This window comes from Amphichorda felina (assembly GCF_050947745.1).
Source record: "Amphichorda felina strain 45539 chromosome Unknown scaffold_8, whole genome shotgun sequence".
Taxonomy (NCBI): Eukaryota; Fungi; Ascomycota; class Sordariomycetes; order Hypocreales; family Bionectriaceae; genus Amphichorda; species Amphichorda felina.
In genome coordinates, this window is record NW_028145042.1 from 2,037,518 (window position 1) to 2,060,752 (window position 23,235).

The following is a 23,235-nucleotide window of genomic DNA, read 5'->3' on the forward strand; positions in this document are numbered from 1 at the left end:
TCGTCGTTGCTAATAAATACATCCGGGGTTGGCGGAGGAGTCCCCGGAGCCGAACCCCGGTATGGGGCCGGCTGTTGATTCGCCGAAGCGGCAGCCGAGGTAGATCCACACTGTGTCGGTCACTGCCCGGGAGTTGAACACTTGAATGCTGATATCAACTGCCAACCGTCAGCTCAACCAACGATGCCCTCGCCTCTCATCTCTCAACCGCACCTCTTCACTCTCCCAAATCTCTAGCCAAGCATGGCCCCTCCCACCCTGGCCGAGCAGGTCGCCGTCGAGCAGGTCGCCCCCAACGAGTATGTCTCCAAGGCGCTACCCATCCGCATGGGCAACTCGATGCCCATCGCCTACGGAGGCTGCACCATCGCCGTCGCCGTGAGCGCCGCCTGCGCGACCGTCGCCGGCGACCTCAAGCCCTACTCCATCCTCGGCCACTTCCACGGGCCGGCCGCCACCAACCAGCACCTGCGCTGCTTCGTCGAGCACACCAGGACCACCCGCTCCTTCGCCACGCGCCGCGTCCAGGTCAAGCAGGCCCAGAAGGACGGCAGCCTGCGCACGTGCCTCGAGCTCATGGCCGACTTCCACGTCGCCGAGAAGGAGTCGGTCGTCGAGTACTCGCCCCCACCCGCCGCCGCGTGGGCTAAGCCCGACGACTGCCCATCCACGGGGGAGCACGCGCAGAGGCTCCGGGACAGGGGCGTCGTCTCCGAGGCCGAGTTTGTCGAGTTCACCACCAAGCTGGGCGCCAACGCGCACCTGTTCGACACGCGCGCGTGCCTCAACGGCGTGGCGGGCCAGAATCTCGCGGGGGCGGCCAGGGGCGCGCCCACGACGCAGGACGCGCTGCCCATGACGTCCAAGGTGTCCGCTGAGTGGCAGCGCAGCAAGGCCCAGTTGGCCACGCCGGCGGCCAACGTCGCGGCGCTGGCGTTCCTCATGGACGGGGCGCTGTCGTTCATCCCGCTGACGCACGGCGGCATGTGGTTCGACGACGTCGGGGCGTGCTCGACGCTCGACTTTGCGCTGCGGCTGTTCGTGCCCGACGTGGACATGGAGGCCTGGACGCTCAAGGAGAGGTTCACGACGAGGGCCGGCAGCGCGCGCTCGTACTCGGAGGGGAGGCTCTGGGATGACAAGGGCCAGCTGCTGGCGTCGATGACGCAGCAGAGCATACTGCGGCCGAAGAAGGGGTCCAAGATGTAGAGAGCAGCCTGGGTCATCTTTGGGACTTTTGCTTTTGTTTTTCATGTGAGGTTAGCATTGGGGATAGAGAGGTAGATTCCATGTTGGATATATGGCTACAACCTGGCGAGCATTACATTATATATATTGATACGCACTGCAGACAATGCTACTATCGCGTTGACTAAAGCTTTGACGCACTTTAGTCTGAATAAACCAAACCCTGAAATCATCATGCAAACATGGTGATACCCGGTTAACTTGCAAACCTATGCTCTAGGGTAGTGAGGAGGAGGACAGGTTTCTAATGTGACAAGCTGCCAAGTCGGTACATATATCCAGAGCAGCACCACAATACAATGCTCTTCTGCTAGAGAGCAATTACATATTTTGAATGGCAGCATGTTATAATCCCACCAACCTGCACCTTTTCAATAACAGCCGAACCCTAGGGTTGCTGAGTCATCAGCCTGGGGTCCATGGACCCTGATGGATGCTGAAGATCGGAGCCCCTCGGCGGGTCGCAGTGCAGATAGTACAGTGGGTGTAGCGGGGGCGGGGCAAACCAAGACTCTCCAAGACTCACCAACGCCGACTCTATCCGATCCGCCTCAACCGACGGTGCCATTTCGCTCAACATTGGACTCTGTCAACATCAAGCTGCACGCTGAACTCATCATCCAGACCGTCAGTGAGATCGCAGAAGTCGCCAGCAACTACAGACCACAGTCCCCTGCCGTCCGGCACCCACACAATGGCCCATGACTTCCCCATCGCCCACGGCTCACCCGGCCACCTCCTCCCGCCCAGCTGGAAGACCCAGGTCACCGCCTGGCTGGCTGAGGACACCCCGTCATTCGACTACGGCGGCTTCGTCGTCGGCGAGGGCGAGCGCACCGCCACCCTGTGGGGCAAGTCCGCGGGCGTCATCGCCGGCCGGCCCTTCTTCGACGAGGTCTTCACCCAGTGCGGCTGCACCGTCGAGTGGCACGCCGACGAGGGCTCCGCCGTGGATACGGCCGCCGAGGGGGGCAAGATGCGCGTCGCGACGGTTAAGGGACCCGTCAGGGGCATCCTGCTGGGCGAGCGCGTGGCCCTCAACACCCTGGCGCGGTGCTCGGGCATCGCCAGCGCCAGCCGCGACATGGTGACCAGGCTGCGCGCGGCCGGGTGGGCGGGCACCCTGGCGGGCACGCGCAAGACGACGCCCGGGTTCCGCCTGGTGGAGAAGTACGGCATGCTGGTGGGCGGCGCGGACGCCCACAGGATGGACCTGAGCGCCATGGTGATGCTCAAGGACAACCACGTGTGGAGCCGGGGGAGCATCACCGACGCGGTGCGCGCGGCCAAGGCGGTTGCCGGGTTCAGCGTCAAGGTCGAGGTCGAGGTGCAGAGTGAGGAGGAGGCCGATGAGGCGATTTCCGCGGGCGCCGACGTGGTCATGCTGGATAACTTCACTGGCGATGGCGTCAAGGTGGCGGCGAGGAGCCTCAAGGAGAGGTGGAGCGGCAAAAAGCAGTTCCTGCTCGAGGTGTCTGGCGGCCTGCGCTCTGACAATATCGAGCCGTATGTGTGCCATGGTAAGTCAAAGAGCCCCAGCTTCATGTCTGTGCCAGGATCTTCTAACAACAAGGTAGACGTGGATATTATCTCGACAAGCTCCATCCACCAAGGTGTGCCTCATGTCGACTTTTCGCTCAAGATCGAGCACTAGGGAGGCAGTATTACATCTTCACCTCTAACACTCGACGATAGTAGCCTGTGGATTATTGTAGCCTGTGGATTATTGTACATCTATACTCGAAGTTGTAAATTGCACCATGTATCACATTGCACTTCTAGTGAAGTAGTGATTTAGTATATGAAACCCTACTGTTTATATTCTACCTCTATATCAAGACTACCAGATTCTTCCTTCACCCTGGGTATGGTCAGTTTATAATTCACCCCTAGCCATCGCCTATTCCACTCATCCCGATCTACCATGGCACTGAGGGTGACGGGACACGCTGGGCTACTATCCGCGTTTGGGGCTCGGGGAAGGACGGAGATCCTAGGCACCCTCGGACTCTTCCTGCTTAAGATCTGCCTCCTCGCTCGGGCTTTGGGGCTGGGCGTCCAGAACCTTCCGTCTCGGCACCATCCAGCATCCACATATTCTGCCAAGTGTTTCTGTTAGTACAGTGATTGGCCTCCAATTTACAAATAGGGATGGAGCACTCACGTGAAGAATACAAGGATCATGAGCCCGAACACACCGGCTCCTCTCCGGCGCTAATCTGCTGCCGCGTGTTGAGATCTTGATTACAAAGTGTGGGTTGCTTGGAATGCTCTTGGATGAGATAGACCCCCGTGAGAAGGTCACTTACTCGCCTCTGACTCTAGGCTAGTCGAGCTGGAGCTGTTAGTAGGACCCAGGGTGGCCTGTGTGGTTGAATTTGCCGCCGTCTCTATCACCGTCAGGATCATGGCCGACGCGGCGCATGAGTATGCCTGAGCCGAGTAGGCTGGCCATGTATACGTTGCGTAAGGGGGACTTTGGCTCCCTGTGCTGCAAAGGGTATGTGAGCGCCCCGGCCCATATCTCGCATGATATCGAGTCACTCTAGGTATGTTGGCCTGGGCAAGGTACTCACCACTCTAGAGTCAGACCATCGGCCGCAGAGCCTTGGTTCTGTCCAATGCAGGTTGTCAGGAGAGCATACCCCCCTGCGCTGCAGCACCCGAGATGGGCCTTGCCACGGTCAAAGACGACGAGGAGGCCGCATGTGCCGGTGTGGCAAGTATGGGGCTCCCCTGCCAAGGTCGTGAGTATGGAGCGGAAGGAATACGGGACATGGAAACATACTATGTACGTAGCCGCAGGTATTGCGGGATTCCACCTGACGTTCCAGGATGTAGTCTAGATCCGGCCCCGTTGTTGGGCTTGGAGCTGGCAGTAGATATGGGGCCGTTGATGGCGATGCCGTGAGCTACGGAGGGTTCATTTTTGCCGATATGGGCAACTGGAAGAAGAAGGAGGAGGAGAATCAGAAGGAGAAGAAGGAGAAGAAGGAGAATAAATGAGTGAACAAGGCTCCGGGGTAACCCCTGTGGATTATTATCCATGGGCTGAGCCTGCGTCTATCATGTACTCCAACATGAACATACGTCACGGCGGGTGGTGGCGACTCCAGCCAGGCACACTCAGGCACAGCCGCACGATACTTCAACGGAGACAGACACCCAATGATGGGTCACAAGCATGTAGTCGATGGTGTGTTGCGAAGCCTGAGAGAATAGGCGGCTCTCCGACGGTAGCGGCGCCAAACACACGATAGCACGCAGTAGCGTCAATCTAGAAACAAGCCCTCCAGTACGTATTGTGAGATAACCAAGCTGCACAGCCGCACGGCCATGCCGTTGGAGTCGGCAAGTCTGCCTTCATGTCTTCCATATGGGACGGGAATTAAGGCGAGGGCTACAAGTCTCTCACTTCATCCAAGTCCAACCTCCCCTAAGTTTCCTTGGCTTACATATGTACTTATCCTCCGTTAAACAACTTCAACCATGTCTGTATCCATCGCCTCGTTTTCATCCCGCACTCAAAGAGCCCTCGTGCTCACATCTCGAGACGCTGGATGACTTTGGCGACTATGTGGCCTCGCTCGACAGCGAGACGAGATTTGCCGCGACGGCGCTGAAGAAGTGCAGGCTTGAGATATGTAATGCTGTCTACGGGATTGGCAACCGGGACATATCCGGCATTGGGTCTGTCCCCACATCCTCATATTTGCTAGAAAAGGCATCGCTAACTCGTGTCTTCAGGTCGCTGTAGGCTATGTCATGGATACGGCTCTGAGCCTGCTAATAGCCCTCGTCGCCATCTTTAGCCGACACTACAAGGGTGGCCCCCGTTCACGCAGAGCCCACGACATCTTCACCCCCGGTCTGCGGGCCTTCTTTGACTCGGCCGCCTACTTTGCCTGTCCATCCAGCTCGCCACGCTGGTCGTGCTCGCGCGCAAGGACTACGGCCTGGGAACCGCGGACCTGGGCGCCCTCAAGACGCAGATCGCGCAGGCCATTGCCGTCGTAAGCCTCCTGCCGCTGCTGTACCCGGCTGCGCTTCTCGAGGCGGCGGCCCCCCAGTGAGGATGAGGAGGAAGAGGGGGAGGAACACAATTCGCGGCTGCTGCTGCTCGGCCTGACGGTGGCGCTGTCGTTCTACCCGCTCCTGCCGGGTTGTCTCCATTCGTTTGGGCAAGGGATGATTGGAGATGGCGATGGGGCCGTGGTGTCGGTGGGCAGATGGCGCGAGGTCGAGAGGCTGTGCTTTGCGGATGGGCTGGACAGGCTGCGCGGGGATGGGATGTACGAGGCTCTGGCAGGACTGGAGCTGGCGGCGAGTCTGGTGGCATATCTGTGTTCCTTCTAGCTCCTGGCTAGCCTCCTTCTGGGACGGTACTGGTCTGTGAGGGATGGGGATGAAGTCGGAGAGGACGCAAAGCGAAAGGGCATGAGAATCTTATCCACGCGTGACTGAGTCAACAGGTGGTTCGGCGAGCGTTCGGCGAGCGTCCGGCTCTGGCGGCAGCACCGCTTCTCGTCGTGGTTGGCCTGGCAGCGCCGATGCTGTGGGCGATATTTGACCTGAGGGGGTTGCAGAAGGAGTTGGCAGACAGCACCGGTGTTGGGTATGCTGGGAATGAGTGGGGGTTTGGGCAGATTGTGTCGATTGTCTTGTTTGTGCCTGTGGGAGTTGTGATGGTGTATCGCTGGAGGTTTGGAGAATAAGGTCACTTACACCGAAAGGTACATGTATACTAATAGAAGATTGCACACGGGATGCTCCAATGCTCGGCTCCGCGGTATCATCGCCCCGAGACCCCGGTTAGTCCGGGGTTTCCATCTCCGCACAATGTTTGGAGTAGTTGTACTCCGTAATTGCACCGCCTTGACGATGACCGATGCCAGCCTAAATAGCCTAAAGGGAGACCTTGTTCACGATGGGGTCAGCAAGTGGAGGCAACTTCTCCTCATCGGGCCCAGGTCGTCTCTAATAAAACGACGGTCATTGTCACTGGCATGACCCTCTTTCCACCATGATACATCCTAGCATCTCCCGTCATCTATACCAATGGCCCGTCTCTTAAAAGTGCTCTGGCTCGGCCTGGCCGCAGCCGTAGCAAGTGCTAATGCTAGCCAAAGAAACAAAACCTTTACAAACCCCATTCTTCCCGGCTGGAACTCGGACCCCAGCTGCACCTTTGTCAAGGAGTGGGACGACACCCTCTTCTGCACCACCTCGTCGTTCCTCACCTTCCCAGGCATCCCCGTCTTTGCGAGCAAGGACTTTACCAACTGGAAACTGGCTAGCAATGCCTTGACGCGGGGGGAGCAGCTTCCCGAGCTGGCCAGGAACGGCCTCCAGCATGAGGGAATATGGGCCTCGACAATCCGCTACCGCGAGGGCGTCTTCTACCTCATCACCGGATACGTCTCCTGGATTGACGGATGGGGCCCCAAGGTTCTGCTCTTCAAGACCACGGACCCCTACGACGACACGGCCTGGAGTGATCCCGTCCACATAGACAACCCTGCCAACGATATCGACCCGGACCTCTTCTGGGACGACGACGGCAAGGCGTACATGTCGGTGGCCGCGGGGATATACCTGAGCGAGGTCAATCTGGACACTGGGTATGCCTCCGAGCCAGTCCGCGTCTGGAACGGCACAGGCGACCGCAACCCCGAGGGCCCGCACATATACAAGAAGGACGAGTACTACTACCTCCTCATCGGCGAGGGCGGCACCGAGACCAACCACTCTGTGACCATTGCTCGATCCAGCCACGTCGACGGGCCCTACGAGGGCTACGCGGGGAACCCGATCCTCACAGCCAAGAACACGGATGAGTGGTTCCAGACCGTCGGACACGCAGACCTCTTCCAGGACGCCGAGGACAACTGGTGGGGAGTCGCCTTGGCCACGCGATCTGGGCCGGCGTGGGAGGTCTATCCCATGGGACGCGAGACTGTCCTCTTTGCCGTGACCTGGGAGGAGGGAGAGTGGCCCATCCTGGACATGGTGCGCGGGGACATGACGGGGCCGCTTCCTCGCACCAGCAGGGACATTCCTGGCGAAGGGCCGTGGGCTGACGCTCCCGACATTGTGGACTTTGCTCCAGGGAAGCCTCTGCCACGGAATTTCCTATATTGGCGACCCCCAAAGGAAGACCTCGTTGCTGTCTCGCCTAGGGGACATGCCAATACCTTGCGCATCAGCCCGTCTCGGACCAATCTCACGGGAGACGAAGCCTACGATCCGACAACGGAGGGCCTCGGCTTCATCGCGCGGAAGCAGACGAGCTCTGTCTTTTACTACAGCGTGGACGTGTCCTTCAAGCCCATAGCCGCCGATGAAGAAGCCGGCGTGACCGTCTTCTTGACGCAGTTCCAGCATATCGACCTCGGAATCGTCAACTTGGCCAATTCTGCGGATGGGGATCCGGAACTAAAGCTGAGATTCCGAGTGGAGACCTCCGGGAAGCCCGATTTCGATACCCCAGACGAGCTGGTCGAGTCCATCCCACGGTCCTGGCTCAGGGGGCCGATCCGTCTCTCGGTGACTGCGACCCGCGAGGACGAATACGAGCTGGCGGCGGGTCCAGCTGGAAGGCCTCGTGAGTCCAAGGTTATTGGGAGAGCTAGCGCCGAGATTGTCTCGGGAGGAAGCGGGCCCTTTACAGGTAATTGATTAACCCCCGGCTGATGGAGTTCACAGAGACAATAGCTAATGTCAAACAGGTACCATCGTTGGAGCTTATGCCACGAAGAATGGTGGTGAGGGCTCTACCCCGGCCTATTTTAGTCGTTGGAGATATATTCCGGTTGCTCAGGAGATTGAAGACGGTCGATATGTGGCGGCTTGATATATTTGCGTACCCGTGTTGGAGGCTGGAGAGAGGTAGACCTCACCCAGGACATCAGAACACATTCAACGTGGAACAGAACACGGAGAAGAAGCACATTAAACATTCCACGTGCGAATACTGTCGGTGGCCTTAGATAGCATTGAGCTGCGTCGGTAGTAGCACCCAGCATCAACACTCAGTCCTTCCCCCGTGCAGCCAGTGCCTGGATCTCAGCCTCGACAGCCCTGCCAAAACCCTCGGTCGTGCCCCGGCCCCCCATATCCGGCGTCAGGATCTCTGCCTCGGACCGCGCCAGCACATTCTCTATGGCCCTGAGCATCACGCCCGCCGCCTCGCCGTACCCAAAGTGGCCCAGCATCATCTGCCCGGCCCAGATCATGCCCACCGGGTTGGCGATGCCCCTGCCCGCAATATCCGGCGCGCTGCCGTGCACAGGCTCGAACAGGCTGGGGAACTTGCCCTCCGGGTTGAGGTTCGCCGACGGGGCGATGCCAATGGTGCCCGTGCAGGCCGGGCCCAGATCGGACAGGATGTCGCCAAACAGGTTGCTCCCGACAATGACATCAAAGATCTGGGGGCGCTGGACAAAGTGCGCCGTCAGGATGTCGATGTGGTACCTGTCCAGCTCGACGTCCGGGTACCGCGCGGCCATGTCCTCGACGCGCGAGTCCCAGTAGGGCATGGTGATGCTGATGCCGTTGCTCTTGGTCGCGCTGGTGAGGCGCCTGCGCGGCCGGCTGCGCGCCAGGTCGAAGGCGTAGCGCAGGACGCGGTCGACGCCCGTGCGCGTCATGACCGTCTCCTGGACGACGACCTCGCGGTCGGTGCCCTCGAACATCTTGCCCCCAATGCTGCTGTACTCGCCCTCGGTGTTCTCGCGGACGATCCAGAAGTCGATGTCGCCCGGCTTGCGGCCGGCCAGCGGGCAGGGCACGCCCGGCATGAGGCGGCACGGGCGCAGGTTGACGTACTGGTCGAACTCGCGGCGGAACTTGAGGAGGCTGCCCCAGAGGGAGACGTTGTCCGGGACCTGGTCGGGCATACCGACAGCACCAAAGTAGATAGCGTCGAAGCCGAGCAAGATAGCCTTCCAGTCCGGGGGCAGCATGTCGCCGTGCTGGGCGTAGTAGGCGCACGAGGCAAAGTCGAACGTCTCCATCTCGAGGGGGATGGCGAAGGCGCGGGCGGCGGCCTCGAGGCAGCGCACGCCCTGGGGCATGACCTCGGTGCCGATGCCGTCGCCGGGGATGACGGCTATCCTGAGGGGTTTGGACATGTTGTGGAGGGTATTGGTTTGGTGGGGGTTGTGGGTTGTATCCGTGTAGACTGGTGGAGTAAGATGCTGTATGAGCTGAGTTGATATATTCCCCGAGGGAAATGAAGAAGAATGGGGAAGATGGGGTAGATGGGGTAGATGCGGTGAGGAGGGACCCCGGAGGAAACAAAGACCGCGCTGGCGGAGGTATTCAAGTCCGACATGGAGTCAATAAGGGAGCAAGGCAGCCAAGGCCCCCTCAAACAATCCCGTCGGGTCCAAGAAGTGCTGGTGGTGTTACCGTATTACGGAGGCTGTCTGTCAATCATGTCCCCCTTGAGCGACCTGTCAATAGGTAAACTCGCATAGTACTAATGGCTTAGATAGCCGCTATAGCGAGGTTAAAGCAAAGCTGCCGGTTAAGGTTATCTAGGGTCGATGGGATAGGTAGGTGCCTCTAGAGATAGCTGTAGAGCTAGGAAATGCTATGGATACCGCCAAGGTAACTATTATCAAATGTGATGAGGTCGGCACGGTCAATGTGGAGCGAATGTGTGGATAGACCTCTGTGTGTGTAGGTGTGTGTGAGAGAGAGAGAGGATCTGCATCCTGCCCACAGGGACTAGCTATCTAGCGTGGTGGGGCGGAAGGCTGTGAGCCAGGCACCCTCCTTGCAACATTAAAGATGATGGGCATCTTACCATGTACGGTCGAGGAGAGGCGTTAGGCATAGAGCTGGGTTAGTGGCTGAGCAAGGTGTCGGGGCAATCGTAAGAGGCATATAGGGCTACTAGTAGCAATTAGCATTTGGTCTTCTTTATTCCTCTACCGCTATTCTATATTATATATTCCAGAGAGACGGCACTTGATAGTGCTCACATTGCCGGCGGTGGCTCGGGAAATACCTATTTTGGCCTCGGGCTACTATTATTAAATCATTAGTGCTTATAAGACTTGTAGTCCCACGGATCGGCACCGTCTATCGTCATACCACTCCACCAAGAGGATTCGGAACTTTTTTTTCAGTGCCTCGTAAGGCGCCAAGTAAGGCAGAAGATGGGCTCTGACTACGGATCTACATGCGGAATGTGGCAAAGCCTCCTCGAAGCTCTCTCCCCCATGGCGGAGCAAATCAAGTACACATAATGCCGGAAATGGTACGTGCCGGGCCCCAGCCCTCAACAAGTTGCATACAGCTAGATGTTTATAAAGAACGGGGATACCCGTAGCTTGCATTCCACACTTGCTCTCGCTGCCCCTTTCAGACCGTCTCCAAGACCCATAACCACCCGCAGCCATGTTCTCCAAAGCCTTAGCCTTCACCAGCATCACCACCCTCCAACTCGCCCTGGCCCCCCCGGTCCTGGCCCGTCGCGCGTTGCTTCGGACTGGGGAAGCCATGGTAGAGGTGTCGGATCAGGCCTGGGAGTCGGGCCTGCGCAACCCCAACGCAACAGGTAGCGTCCCCGTCGTTGGGTTCAATGTTTCCAGGCCGTGGCCGGCGCGGGACACCCGCGACGATGACTGGACGCTCGATGCGAAGCTCGTCGCCGACCTGCCCACCAAGTGGGAGGAGGACGGTGAGTTCTACACAGGCATATCGCTCACCCTGTCGCCGCCCGACTACTTGGTCAAGAAGCTGGGCAACGGGACAGAGGTCCTCGATGTGGATATCACGACCTGGCAGGGCTGCGTCACTATCATAACCAACCTACCTGAAGAGGTCCAGGAACAAGGCTACGATGACGACGGGTCATGCCGCAGTGTTCTGGGGGATAACTGCGTCGACGACTACCTAGCCGCAATGCTAGATACTCAGGGCTTTGGCGAGGTATGCCACGCGCCGCCTCTACCCGAATCGTGCGAAGGCAAGTTCGGCGGCGGTGCTGTGACAATGGGTAAGAATCCCCCCCCCCCCCCCCAAAACCCCTTGGCTTATCTGAATGGATACTGATGTTACTACTTCGCCCAGGCTTTCACCTCAACGATACCAGGCTATTGAACGGCCCGACCATAACCTTCTCGTCAGACGAGACGCATAAAAAGGGCAATACGAGCTCCTACGAAACAATGGTCAAGTCGGCTTATCCAGTCTTGTTCGGGTTTGCAGGGAAGAACTTGTATTCGTTAGATCCCCAGCCCCCCTACGAGGAGGGAGACTACGGAAGCTTTGCGTGTATCAGGCCCAACGAGACGACACCGGGAAGCAAGAAGGTCGAGATGGACGACGGTAGCGATGCCTCCAGACTGTCCCTGGCAACATCTATGGTTGCTTCAGTGGCGCTGGCTGTGATCCTTTTGTAATAGAACCGCGCAGATATTCAAATGTGCACACTTCATTCTTCTCCCGAAGACCTGGGTTCAGATATATCGTGCCGTGTAGGAAAGGGGACTGTGGCTAGGAAGGGGAGCTGGGAAAGAGGTGACGTCTTCAGCCTGTCGCAATGCGGCGCTAAACACCAAACATCGTAATGTAACTGATTATGCGTGTTATAGACAGTAAAAGGAGTACCTTCATTCACGAATCTGGGAAAGACCTAATTCACAGAAGCGCGAAGATATCATCGATCCCAGACAACGATCTTCGAATTTGCCCAATCCGTAACCACCAGCCGGAAAGTTCAGAGCTTAGAACTCAACAACAGGGCCATTATATTCCTCTCTAGCCCGTGCAAAGTAATAGCCGATACTAAAAAGAACAAGAGCGCCGGTGACCACCACGCTATAGTTCATTATGTCGGGAGTTGGGCCCAAAACTGGAGGCCAAAAGCTGAAGAAGCCGATAACCACGAGGTAGATCATGGCGAAGACGTTGTTGGCGATACCAAAACCGCCTTTCAGATGGAATGGACCCCAAGTGAGTTCGGCTCCAGCAGTATTGGTCAGGGCGGGGAGGTGTGAGGAACCTGGCAACGTGAAGGCTTTTGTGGAGCGACGGTAGAGAAGAAGAGTGGCGGCAATGAGGTAGGAGGCGTAAAGACAGGAGATGGACAGGGAGGTGACATTCTGGAATGCAACGGGGGATCCAGTATTGATGAGAGACAAGAGCACCGCGATAGCGGTAGTGACAGCGACAGCCCAGACGGGGACGGCAGTGCGGTCGTCCACCTTGGACAGAGTGCGCCAGAAGGGCATGCCACGGTCACGAGCCAAGGACCAGACAACTCGTGAGGTCGAAGCAAGCATGCCGACAGTCGCACAGGCCCCGAGCATCATAATAATGATAGCCATGACGGTAGCCCCAGACGTAGACCCGGTAGCCTGCTTAAAGATGTACATGTGAGGGAACCCCAACAGGCCGGGGCCAGAGTTGACGGCATCATCAAAGTTTCCCATACAGAAGACCAGAGCAATAATCATGGCGAAGCCACAAGCGCCGTTGATAACGAGGCTGAGAAGAATTGATGTAGGGATTACGACGGATGGGCCAACGGTCTCCTCGGACATCTGCACAATGTGTGAATACGTGAAATCGTGTGAAGGTGTACCCAACAGAGGAGACGTACATGGAAAGCAGCGTCAGTGCCAATAAAGGCGAATGCATTGCCCATCAAACCAACCATAAAAGACACGCCCTGGGTTTGCCAGCCACCATTGTTGACAAAGGTCGAGAAGATTTCACCGGCATCCCCGTGAGGGCCAAGAGTTACGAGAGGAATAAGAATGGCAAAGAACCCCAAGACGTGCAGGGCCAGTATCAATGCTTCAAATTTGGGAAGCACCGAGCTGGCCATGATGTTGATGAGGACGGCGAAAAGCAGAATAGCCCAGAAGAGCAAGGTACCCTGCCAAAGCTGGGGCTGGAAGCTGCCATTGTTCAACGAAGTTAACCCCAGGATCATGTTGCCGGTGAGCAGAGAACTAGAAGCAATAGATCCTTGCCAACCGCCAACCGTAAGCATTCCCGTGAGGTAACTCAGAAACTTTGCATAGGATCGCGGCGCCATCATGGCAACCCAGTGATACTGTCCGCCGGATGTAGGCGCCATCGAGACCAGCTCGCACATGGTAGTGAAGACACTGAGGTTTCCCACCCAGACCACAATGAAACTGTAGATGACACCGGCCGTACCGCCATTGTTGAGACCCTGTGCGAAAAGGATGGTGACAGCTTCCCAGGTGGCAAGGATGGTACAGCTGAAAGCAAGAATCGGCATGAAACTAAAGTTGCGCTGTTGGAACAGACGGTCGGCATTTGGTTAGTTGCTCATGACCCATGGGGGTGTTTGATGGAAGTCCACTATGACGAACGGACCTTGAGAATCTGCCTCTTGCCCATACGCGCCAGTTGACCCTGATCGCCAAACTCGCTGGCATGCTGACCTGCGAAATCAAGACCAGTCTCTAGGGCACCATGGGTGTTATCAGCCTTGGTAGAGGCCATATTGCTCAACTCACAGCTGGTAACAGTATCGCAGCCCCAGCGCTATGGCAATGCGACAGAATAATTTACCAGCTATGTGGTTTGCAGTGGAAAAGTGTGGGAAAGAATTAGTCCCCCAGGAATGAGCGTAACGGCAAAGGTAAGGGGGTCAACATACGTCACGCGCCACCGAGACAGAAGACCTTGGTGAGACAAACATGGGGTTATAAGCGTCCTAGCTCATCCACGACCGGCCCCTGAGGTGTTCTTATTGATTAGCCGTGCGTTATTATCAGCCAATCGCCCAATTAGCACGTGCTGCTGATCTGCCTACTACCGGAGACAGATTAGACGGATGGACCACGACCAAAACATCTGGATGCACAAGGGTAGAAGTTACATGTATGACCGTCCTCAGCTACTGCCAGTAATAGCGCAAAGTCCAGTTCTTGGAAAGTCTAGAGAAGATGAATTAGCCACTAGACTAGATATCAGACCTCTTGAGCGGCTGTGCTTAATTACTCTAGTCATGAACTTCTTCCGCTCCGTCGTCGGCTCTAACGGCAGGTATGTACTTTGCAATTGCTCACATCTGTATGGCTATATCCTATATGAACATTTGTATCACCATGGCAAGTAAGTAGCCGATAGATATACAGACCCCTCTACCCCGATACATTCACTAGTTCATAGACATGGTTCGTCTTAGAAGTTCAGCCAATTAGAGACTCATTCAGTAAAGGATGAAATTTCTTTTCTATAAGTGCTCGCTAGCTAGGGTGATGCTGGCAAGAGAAGATTCCAATCCAGTCCACAACCGCTTCCATGCACCAACCAGAGGGTGAATCTGGAAGCGGCGTGAGCCGCCTATACCAGTAACTCAATACTGGAAGAGCTAGGAGGAACTGACCTGTGGTCTTTTCCCGAGACTTAGCAGGAGTATATTACATAGTACAATGACATTGAAGGTAGATATGGCAAACCTACCTACATGTAATATCAACTCCGACTCGGAAAATTCTAGAGACCCCTTCAAGACATGCTGCCGTGCTCGAAAGTGCGACTCTAGGCTAAGAACATGGCCATCGTACTCGCGGCAGCGATCATACACGGGCTTCATGGACTAGCCATTAATCTGCTTCGGGAAGACCAGTCCGACACAGAAGGCAGCAAATTCAAAATTGCTTTCCCAGCCGTCTCTCTTCCACCCCCGTCGGCAAACATCCTGGACCAGCCGGTGAATATGCAGTTGCCGATCGCCCGCATTCTGGATGGCGAGGTTCTCTATCAGCTCTCTGATGGACTTTCTAACACTTCCCTTCCGCCGAAATGGTTCGGGCGATTCAGCAGATGCCTTGTAGCTGGGTATCTGGAGAAGGTCAAGGGGAATCCCGTCTGGGTCCAGCAGTGCCAGTATATTCAGCACAGCTCGCGAACCATCACTCAGTTTCCGGAACGTCATCGTCCACGCATTTGACAAGTCCTTTCCGCACCCCAAGAGCTCAGGGGCCGAGTTTTCCGCCACGAAATCCTCCTCGAGCTCATCAAGCTTGCTTGAAAGCTTCTCTGTACTGTCTGAATGAACCCAGAGGACATGGCTAAAGCTCCCTGTCTCTGCTTGCTCGGAAATATACTTTAATGTCGTCGGTGTCTTGCGTGTCGGAGTGGGGCCGGCCCACAGGCACGGCACCGGAGCAACGCCGGTCGCCGAGTACGCCGCGCACCACGGAGCCCAGAATGGGAGACGCCGATATGTGGGGGTTACTGGGATATATCAAAGGAAGAAGCCGACTTGGGTGCCCATCAGCGGGGGTGACCAGGGGTCGCCACTTCCATCAGGGCCATCACCTCGGCCATGGAGACAAGGACAAGCAGTGGGGTGCGGCGACATCGGCCATCACGGCGCTATATAAGAAAAATTACTACTAGTGAAGAAGTCGGGAGACCATCTTCTGCGTAACTATTCCAGCATCATCACTTGACAGTTTCACAGCCATGACGGATCAGACCACTCCCAACGGCCAACAGCCTGTCCACGCGGCGACCAAGCTGCGACAGATGCTTACCTCGGACGATATTATTGTCGCCCCCGGTGTCTATGATGGCTTCAGCGCGCGAGTGGCCCTGGGTGTCGGCTTCGACTGCATCTACATGGTACAATAACCTTGGCCATCATCCGGGTATTCACCACTGACATCCTCCTCCCAGACCGGCGCAGGCACCGTCGCCTCCCGCTTCGGCCAGCCAGATCTCGGCTTCGCCGCCCTGACAGACATGCACGCCCACGCCGACATGATCGCCAACCTAGATCCCAGCACGCCTCTCATCGCCGACGCCGACACGGGCTACGGCGGTCCAGCCATGGTTGCACGCACAGTGGCCGCGTACCACCGCGCCGGCGTCGCAGGTCTGCACATCGAGGACCAGATCCAGACCAAGCGCTGCGGCCACCTGGGCGGCAAGAAGGTCGTCGACGTCGACGTCTTTGCCCAGCGCATCGGCGCCGCCGCCCAGGCCCGGAAGCGCCTGGGGTCTGACCTCGTCGTCATTGCGCGGACCGATGCCCTGCAGACGCACGGGTTCGACGAGGCCGTCGCGAGGCTCAAGGCTGCTGTGGAGGCTGGTGCGGATGTGGCCTTCCTCGAGGGCGTGACGACGGCAGATGAGGCGCGCGAGGTGTGTCGCCAGCTAGCTCCTACACCGGTGCTGCTCAACATGGTCGAGCATGCGGCGACGCCGTCGTGGACACCGGCCGAGGCGCGCGAGATGGGGTTCAAGATCATCATCTTCCCCTTTGCGTCCATCGGCCCCGCCTACAAGGCCATACACGAATCGCTCGTGCGCATCAAGGAGACGGGGACTACGGGGCTGGACAAGAACTTTACGCCCAAGAAGCTGTTTACCGTGGTCGGGCTGGAGGAGGCGACCAACATAGATAATGAGGCGGGTGGGAGCATGTACTCGGGTGTCTAGGATATACTTCATTATGTTAATATAGGCCAGCATAAAGCATCGGCATACAAACCAAGCATATGCCCCATCCCATACACAGACCCCAGACCATGAGGCCATCGTGGGCCCCTGGCCTGTCGTCCTTGTCCTTGGAGTGCGGGGTGCCGAGGCTGCCAGGTTGCCCCCGCGTCGGAGGCCGATCGGACTAGGTGAGGAGGCCAGCATTCAATGCCGAGGATACTGTATCCAGACTCCAGGCACCGTTGAATTTTGAATGGTATCATAGTCCCTGTGTCCGAAGCTGTGGCTGAGCAAGGACGTCGTAGGATCAGAGTTGTGTACAGTGCCTAACAGGCGGGTGCCTTTTACGTGATAGCCACAAAACAAGGAAAACCCTACCAACACTATGGTAGGAATTGTATGACTATTGAATAGCCTCACCAAGCAAGCCCATAATAAACCGTGTTAGAATGCATGCACCAAATGAGCCGTATAAAAGCACCCGCAAGGTGTCAAAAAACAACCTTCTCATCCTAAGTACTTCCGCATATACCTTTTCATCTTCCCATCCATAATAGCACTAATAGTATCTCTGTACTCCTTTACCAGCTGCTACGACGCTTCAAGCGGAAGCTAGACCCAAGGAACAACTAGACATGTCTAATGATGCTCGTGTCGCCTGCCATTTTCCCGAGAGACCAACATTGGACCCACCAAACAGAGGTAGAGCGACACCAGCCTACAACAAACGGTGGGATGATTCTAGAGATCAGCGCTCACTCCCCCAGCGATATAGAACACTTCTTCAGGGACCATCGGATGGAAGACGATTACCCCTTCCGCAGGGAAAGCGATATCCGTTCCCTAACTTCGGTCTTGGGATACCACTTAAAGATAAGGAAGAAGATTGGAACGGCGATCGACCCCTCGCATCAGGGCGTAGACCCTCTTGATAATACCAGGCCCACATTTAGAGAAGTCCAGAGGTTCCTCGGGGCTCTCCTGGACTTTAACCCTCTACATACCCTGCCTCGAGCTCCAATTGTCAAGACCCTACACATACGACGGCAATTCTATAGGCAGCTCTCCCCTACTGCCCTCGCAAAACTCTTCCGCGAGAGCCTCGTCTCTCTTGAATCGTTCAGAATTGAGAGATGGTGTAGGCCCACGCCCGAAGCCGAGGCCAGATACATGCAAGGTACGACATGATATCATCATCCAAGCTACTGTCACTGGATATACGGTGCTAATGATAGAGTATTAGGGTTCCAAGACCAGGTCCTGCCATCTTTGCCCGGAAGTGTGCGAAGGTTGTATTATTTTTCAAAAATATGGCAAGAATACAACTCCAGCCAATTATACCACCGCGATAGACTATTTGCCGAGTATCCGGTCTCCTCCACACCGATACTTAAGGACTATAGTCACCGTTTCACTGAGGTGGTCTTCTCGCAACCATCCAAATTTTTCCCCTTTGATATACCGGGTTCTTTGTACCCGTAATTCTGGGAAAGGATAGAGAGCGTATGCTTCAAAGCCGGCCTCATAGAGATGGTCGTCCAAGACGTGGTGGATGGGTTCCTAGTCCGCGCAGCCCCCATGGCCGAGGCGATGCCCAAGCTGCGTGTCATGGAGGTTTACGACTGCGAGGGCTATTTCAGCTCAATCAGCAGCCAAGAGTGTTTATTTCGCTACTCTACCGAGGATGAAACCCCCATGTTATCTTTCCACAGCACGTGGCATGAAGACTGGGACTTCTCGCCCGAGGCTGTCCGCGCCTGGAGTAGAACTACGTCGACGCATACGAACGGCCACTGCAATATCGTCAATACCAGGTTCGACACAATGTCATCTTTTTTGGGACTACAAATCGAGATGGGCATTAACGGTCGAGGTCTGGGGACTAAAATTGTTGATCCATTTACATCCGAACTAATGCCATTCGACATCGCTATTCAGCTTCCTTGAAGCGCCAAGGGCCAGAACCACAGGTAGAGACGCAGGCGGACCAGAAATCCATTACAGGAATATGGTACGGAGTACAGAGATTATATTCAAGTCTTAATACCAGCCAACGTAGGTCTCTCGTCACTCTAGCTGTCTCTACATTGCTAGCTAAGAACCAAAGTCCCTCTTCTAGGAGGCGTAGAATTAAACCATGCTCTCTAAAAACGGCAAGAGATTTATTGAATCCTATTAGATATATCTAACAACAGTACTAGTATAATTGGAAGCTTCTTGCCAATCAACAACAGCCTTGATCCCTTGCAAATCATATACCCGCATCACCCTCTCGACTCGAGCTATTTCATACACCGTACTATAATGAGAGAAGAACTCTTGTGGCCCAATTGATGCAAAGTATTACTATCCTTGGGCTCCCTGTTCATCTTAGCGAGGATTTACTACGCCATGCGGCTGATGTGCCAAGCTCTCGTATTTTTCGCGTATCGCGATCGGGAGCTTGGCTTACAAACCCTACTCCCTCATACAAAAGATGAATCTGCAATATACCTGATTCATAAGCAACAATTCACGAACTGAAGGTAATAAAACTCGATATTCAACACTCAATATACAGCCTTGCGGTCGGTGTGACTCACAGCTCCTGAGCTGGCATGTAGATGCGGTGTGTTACGGCAGCGCAGTTCTGCCTGGTCTTCACGGACACGGCTGTGGATCCATCTATTGATTCCAAATCTACTCCTCTCAAGTCTCGTGAAGAGGAAAGTCAGTGTGGGGATAGTCTCATGTAGGAATCTCGGACTTGTCAGTCTAGCAATCGCGCGTAGTAACGTATCGGCTTGATGGGAGGTATAAAAGGTCCAGATCATCGCCTTGACCGTGCTATTATGAGGATCAGGAACAAGCTCAACATCCAAGCAACGTCAATCACATAAATATACCTTACTTCCAAATCTGAAGAATCACCAGCGCTATCTGCAAACATGTCTTCCTCCAAAATCCTCTGCGTTGGCGTCGGAAACATGGGCGCCGCCCTCGCCGGCACCCTCCTCCGCTCAGGAAGCAAAGACATCAGCATCTGGAACCGCACGAGCACCCGTCCCCAGGTCAAGCCCCTCGTCGACGCAGGCGCCAAGCTGGAGCTGGACCTGGGCAGCGCCATCACCAACAGCGACGTCATCATCGTCTGCCTCCTCGACTACCCGTCCGTGTATGCAGCTCTGACGCCGTTTGCCTCGGCTCTGGCTGGCAAGGTCGTCATCAACCTCACGAATGGAACTCCCCGGCAGTCCACCGAAGCCCAGAAGTGGATGAGTAACAATAGTGTCGCCCGCTACTTTGACGGCGCCGTCATGGTCACGCCGCAGCTGGTCGGCGGCCCACAGGCATTCCTCGTCTACAGCGGGGAGACTGAGGACATCTTCCAAGCCACGGTAGCCGACCTCGTCTCGCCCCTGGGATCAGCCGTCTATGTCGGCGAGGATGTCGCTTCTGCGGCCACCAATGACCTCGCTGCCCTGGCGGCCATGTACGGCATGTTCTCTGGTGCCTTCATCGGCATGGGTCTACTGAAGAGGCAGCTTGCCAAGACTGCAGGCGGTGCGGCAGGGACGCCCGTGTCACCTGCAGTGAACAAGATCGTCGTACCACTTCTCGCCGCTCTGGTTCCGTATGTCGGGCTGCTCGCGGAGGCTGCTGACAAGGAGGACTGGGACAACGACATGGGCAACCCTTTGGGGATGCAGCTGACTGGGGTGCGCAACATCTTGCAGGCATGCAAGGAAGAAGGGGTCAACGGCGGAGGTCTGGATTCCATTGCGTCGCTCATGCAGAGGCTTGTTGATAAGAGAGGAGGGAACGGCGGCGTGGCCGAGGTTGCTACATGTGTTCTTGAATAGTCGGCATCGGCAGTCTTTTCCGATGCTTCTTATTGTAACAGATGACAGATTGCATGCCTTGAATCCACATAAAAACTTGTCCATATACCACTGGTGAAGGGATCTTATGGAAATAGTGTATGCTATCGCTCTTAATCCGATAGCAAACTTGTTCCAAAGCAAGTAGCTATGGGCCCATGACCAGTTGCAAAGGAAAGTCCTCTAACTCTTCATTAAACCTCTAGCTATCATGTTTACTATCGGATACGCTTCATTGCCCTTCATGATGAAACCGGGTGTTGGGATGGTACTTTAGCACCTACTCCCTCTTTGGGAAATACATAGGCATGCTTCTGACCTTAATCAAGAGCTATTCATGTCTACCTTCACCTCACTATATCCAAAGATGAACCTTTCAATACAAACCTCTCTTACGAAAGTTACATGCACTGTTTGCATCGAGAGATACACGGTGGATAGACACTCGATCTTGTATTCGATCCCCTGTTAGACCCTCCCGTGATCTAGTACATGTACAGGTCCAAGCACTTTCCAACTACGACCTTATTTCCTCCACGCCACCCAGAAGATGCTTTCCAGTTCGCCGAGTGCCCGCTTGTGTAAAACCGCTTTCAAATTAACAACTTCATGGTATCGCTACTCACATCTAAATATTCCTCGCTTTGCCGACAAGGGACTGGGTTTGCTTCAGCGCGGCTGAAATTTACCAGCTTGTTCAAGGTATAGCCATATTTGCGCATAAACATTCGTCGCTAAGCAGAGTGTCAGGTTACTGGGATTTTTCTTCGCTCCTCATCGCCATCTCTCTTCCTTCATCGCTTATTGCAGAGATCATTTGGTCAATCGCGCTCGCTGCTGTTGATGTTTGCTGAAGTGGTATTGAGCAGTATGAAATAACCACCGGTTTGCAAGAGAAGTATCGCGATGGCTCATCAAACTTGTCGAGAAATTCCTCAGGGATGCTAGCTTTGTAGAAGCAGAGTTCCCTCACGTTCTTGGGAAGGGCGATAAGATGCACCTTGACACAACAAGTTAACCTAGGAAAGAAGATAATCATTCTAGACAAAATAATACCTTGTAGTAAGTCGTGAGCTCTTGGGACTCCTTGGTAGATAGCTCTAGACAAGATGGCGAAGGGGGCGGAGAGGTCTTCGGTGGCAAAAGATCTGATTCTGATAAGGTTGACATAGTTTCTGCTGGCTCTGAAGTCTCCATGCCTGCCTTTTGACTGTGCTCCCGCTGTTTTTGGGCCAAGGCAATCAAAGCGGTCATAATGCAGGGATCCTTAACCTCGACAGCTGGTGTGATGCGACGCAGCTTCTTTTTCCCAATCAAATTAACAGCGTCGGTGGTTTCACGAAAGCGAACAGAACCCTGGACCATATACACCTGCAGCGGCCTCGTATATTCTTCACGACATATCGCGTGGTTTGCGAGGTCGAGATATGCAAGAGTCGGAAACTCGGATTTCGAGGGGCCAAAAAGACCGTCGACTGGAACTACCGCAACTTTGCGGTATTCAAAAGCTAGCGCTAGGTCACTGTTAAGAAGCTTATATTAGCCATCTAGGTCCCATGAACAATACCAAGTACCTACTACGGAAGATAGTGGGTGCCGTAATATGCGAGCAGGTCTTTAATCACTGTAGTCCCGGAACTTTTAGACACCCTAATGCTACACAGAGAGCGTACCGCATCAAGGATGGCTTTGTAATAATCGCTCTGAATGCCGTCTGTGCTGCTATTCGTTGGTTTCGGTGGTCCCGGCGGTATGTCAAAGATGTGGCGGCAAAATTCGCACTTCAGAAGCTGCAGCTGTCTGCCTGTCTACTGCATAGGGTGCACGAATAAGCGCTCTCGGTTATGTTTTCGCAGGATGTCGTTGATAGATGAGGTCTCGGGCGGTCGGTAGCGTCGCGCAGGGGATTCGTTGTCAGGCTGTTGTGGTTGGCAAGGGCCCGGGAGAGTATCATGAGCACTTGGTCTCGGTCGAGGAGTTGGTGACAGCGAAGACAACATGGCGTTGGTCGAGAGCTCTAGCTCAGGGCCCGTTGTATACATTGGAAGCGCTGGAGCGATGATTGCTACCGGCCCTAGCTCCGTGAATATATGTACTGGTGGCGATTGTTTTGGCTGCGTTGAGAGGAAGTTCAACTTCCGAGTCTGCACTCACAGAGTCACTGTCACGGATTCGCAGAGGGGGCCAGATCGACGTTTGACTCAGATGTATCTCCACGAGTAGGAGAAAATGGTGACAAAAGAGAAAAAAGAAGATGTATTTCAGAAGCAAACTAAAATATCAAGGGGCCCAGTTCATTTCAGCTTGATCGACGAGCATGAATACCAGCATGACAAGCGTGAGGAAGTTACTGTTCACACTCATAGCTGTTTCCGATTTTCTCCAGGATGCTCTGAAAGTGCCTGCCTTGTCGTCGCAACTAATACCTCTATGCATTCTTTCCATTCGGATGTGACTACTTGGGATAGGTACCTTGATGCCTTGGACGAAAATGTTTACCTTGAGCCAATCGAAGAGAGCGATAGGGAACGAGTACTTCAAATTCACAAAGTCGTTTGATTTGCAATGGTGAAGAGAAAGGCGCCTTGCTCTTTGCAATCTCTTAGCGTTATTGAGGTAAACGAATGATAGCTAGGAAGAGGAACAGGTTCACTTCGGTGGCCGGAGTGGTGATGACAAC

General features: G+C 55.1%; 10 protein-coding genes across 10 annotated transcripts; 8 read left to right on the plus strand and 2 right to left on the minus strand.

Moving 5' to 3' along the window:
• Window positions 1-243: 243 nt before the first annotated feature.
• On the plus strand, window positions 244-1,209 carry ACO1O0_008299 (thioesterase-like superfamily-domain-containing protein; the record flags this gene model as incomplete). The annotated part of the gene is made up of 1 exon (XM_083197663.1): window positions 244-1,209. One exon carries the CDS (start codon window positions 244-246, stop codon window positions 1,207-1,209), a length of 966 nt encoding a protein of 321 aa, XP_083047131.1.
• A 733-nt stretch (window positions 1,210-1,942) lies between these two features.
• On the plus strand, window positions 1,943-2,902 carry BNA6 (nicotinate-nucleotide diphosphorylase (carboxylating); the record flags this gene model as incomplete). Its single annotated transcript, XM_083197664.1, has 1 exon — window positions 1,943-2,902. The coding sequence occupies one exon, from the start codon at window positions 1,943-1,945 to the stop codon at window positions 2,900-2,902; it is 960 nt and encodes a 319-aa protein (XP_083047132.1).
• Window positions 2,903-3,916: 1,014 nt separating this feature from the next.
• On the plus strand, window positions 3,917-4,254 carry ACO1O0_008301 (uncharacterized protein; the record flags this gene model as incomplete). The annotated part of the gene is made up of 2 exons (XM_083197665.1): window positions 3,917-4,039; window positions 4,090-4,254. 2 exons carry the CDS (start codon window positions 3,917-3,919, stop codon window positions 4,252-4,254), a joined length of 288 nt encoding a protein of 95 aa, XP_083047133.1.
• Window positions 4,255-4,737: 483 nt separating this feature from the next.
• ACO1O0_008302 (uncharacterized protein) lies at window positions 4,738-5,321 on the plus strand (the record flags this gene model as incomplete). Its single annotated transcript, XM_083197666.1, has 3 exons — window positions 4,738-4,743; window positions 4,802-4,942; window positions 5,166-5,321. The coding sequence occupies 3 exons, from the start codon at window positions 4,738-4,740 to the stop codon at window positions 5,319-5,321; spliced, it is 303 nt and encodes a 100-aa protein (XP_083047134.1).
• A 985-nt stretch (window positions 5,322-6,306) lies between these two features.
• ACO1O0_008303 (glycosyl hydrolase) lies at window positions 6,307-8,101 on the plus strand (the record flags this gene model as incomplete). Its single annotated transcript, XM_083197667.1, has 2 exons — window positions 6,307-7,918; window positions 7,977-8,101. 2 exons carry the CDS (start codon window positions 6,307-6,309, stop codon window positions 8,099-8,101), a joined length of 1,737 nt encoding a protein of 578 aa, XP_083047135.1.
• A 178-nt stretch (window positions 8,102-8,279) lies between these two features.
• On the minus strand, window positions 8,280-9,380 carry ACO1O0_008304 (uncharacterized protein; the record flags this gene model as incomplete). Its single annotated transcript, XM_083197668.1, has 1 exon — window positions 8,280-9,380. The coding sequence occupies one exon, from the start codon at window positions 9,378-9,380 to the stop codon at window positions 8,280-8,282; it is 1,101 nt and encodes a 366-aa protein (XP_083047136.1).
• A 1,276-nt stretch (window positions 9,381-10,656) lies between these two features.
• On the plus strand, window positions 10,657-11,663 carry ACO1O0_008305 (uncharacterized protein; the record flags this gene model as incomplete). Its single annotated transcript, XM_083197669.1, has 2 exons — window positions 10,657-11,257; window positions 11,332-11,663. 2 exons carry the CDS (start codon window positions 10,657-10,659, stop codon window positions 11,661-11,663), a joined length of 933 nt encoding a protein of 310 aa, XP_083047137.1.
• Window positions 11,664-11,987: 324 nt separating this feature from the next.
• Window positions 11,988-13,743, minus strand: ACO1O0_008306 (amino acid/polyamine transporter I; the record flags this gene model as incomplete). The annotated part of the gene is made up of 3 exons (XM_083197670.1): window positions 11,988-12,806; window positions 12,866-13,531; window positions 13,615-13,743. 3 exons carry the CDS (start codon window positions 13,741-13,743, stop codon window positions 11,988-11,990), a joined length of 1,614 nt encoding a protein of 537 aa, XP_083047138.1.
• A 1,974-nt stretch (window positions 13,744-15,717) lies between these two features.
• ACO1O0_008307 (Pyruvate/Phosphoenolpyruvate kinase-like domain-containing protein) lies at window positions 15,718-16,695 on the plus strand (the record flags this gene model as incomplete). The annotated part of the gene is made up of 2 exons (XM_083197671.1): window positions 15,718-15,876; window positions 15,931-16,695. 2 exons carry the CDS (start codon window positions 15,718-15,720, stop codon window positions 16,693-16,695), a joined length of 924 nt encoding a protein of 307 aa, XP_083047139.1.
• Window positions 16,696-19,622: 2,927 nt separating this feature from the next.
• On the plus strand, window positions 19,623-20,537 carry ACO1O0_008308 (uncharacterized protein; the record flags this gene model as incomplete). The annotated part of the gene is made up of 1 exon (XM_083197672.1): window positions 19,623-20,537. One exon carries the CDS (start codon window positions 19,623-19,625, stop codon window positions 20,535-20,537), a length of 915 nt encoding a protein of 304 aa, XP_083047140.1.
• Between the last annotated feature and the right edge of the window lie 2,698 nt (window positions 20,538-23,235).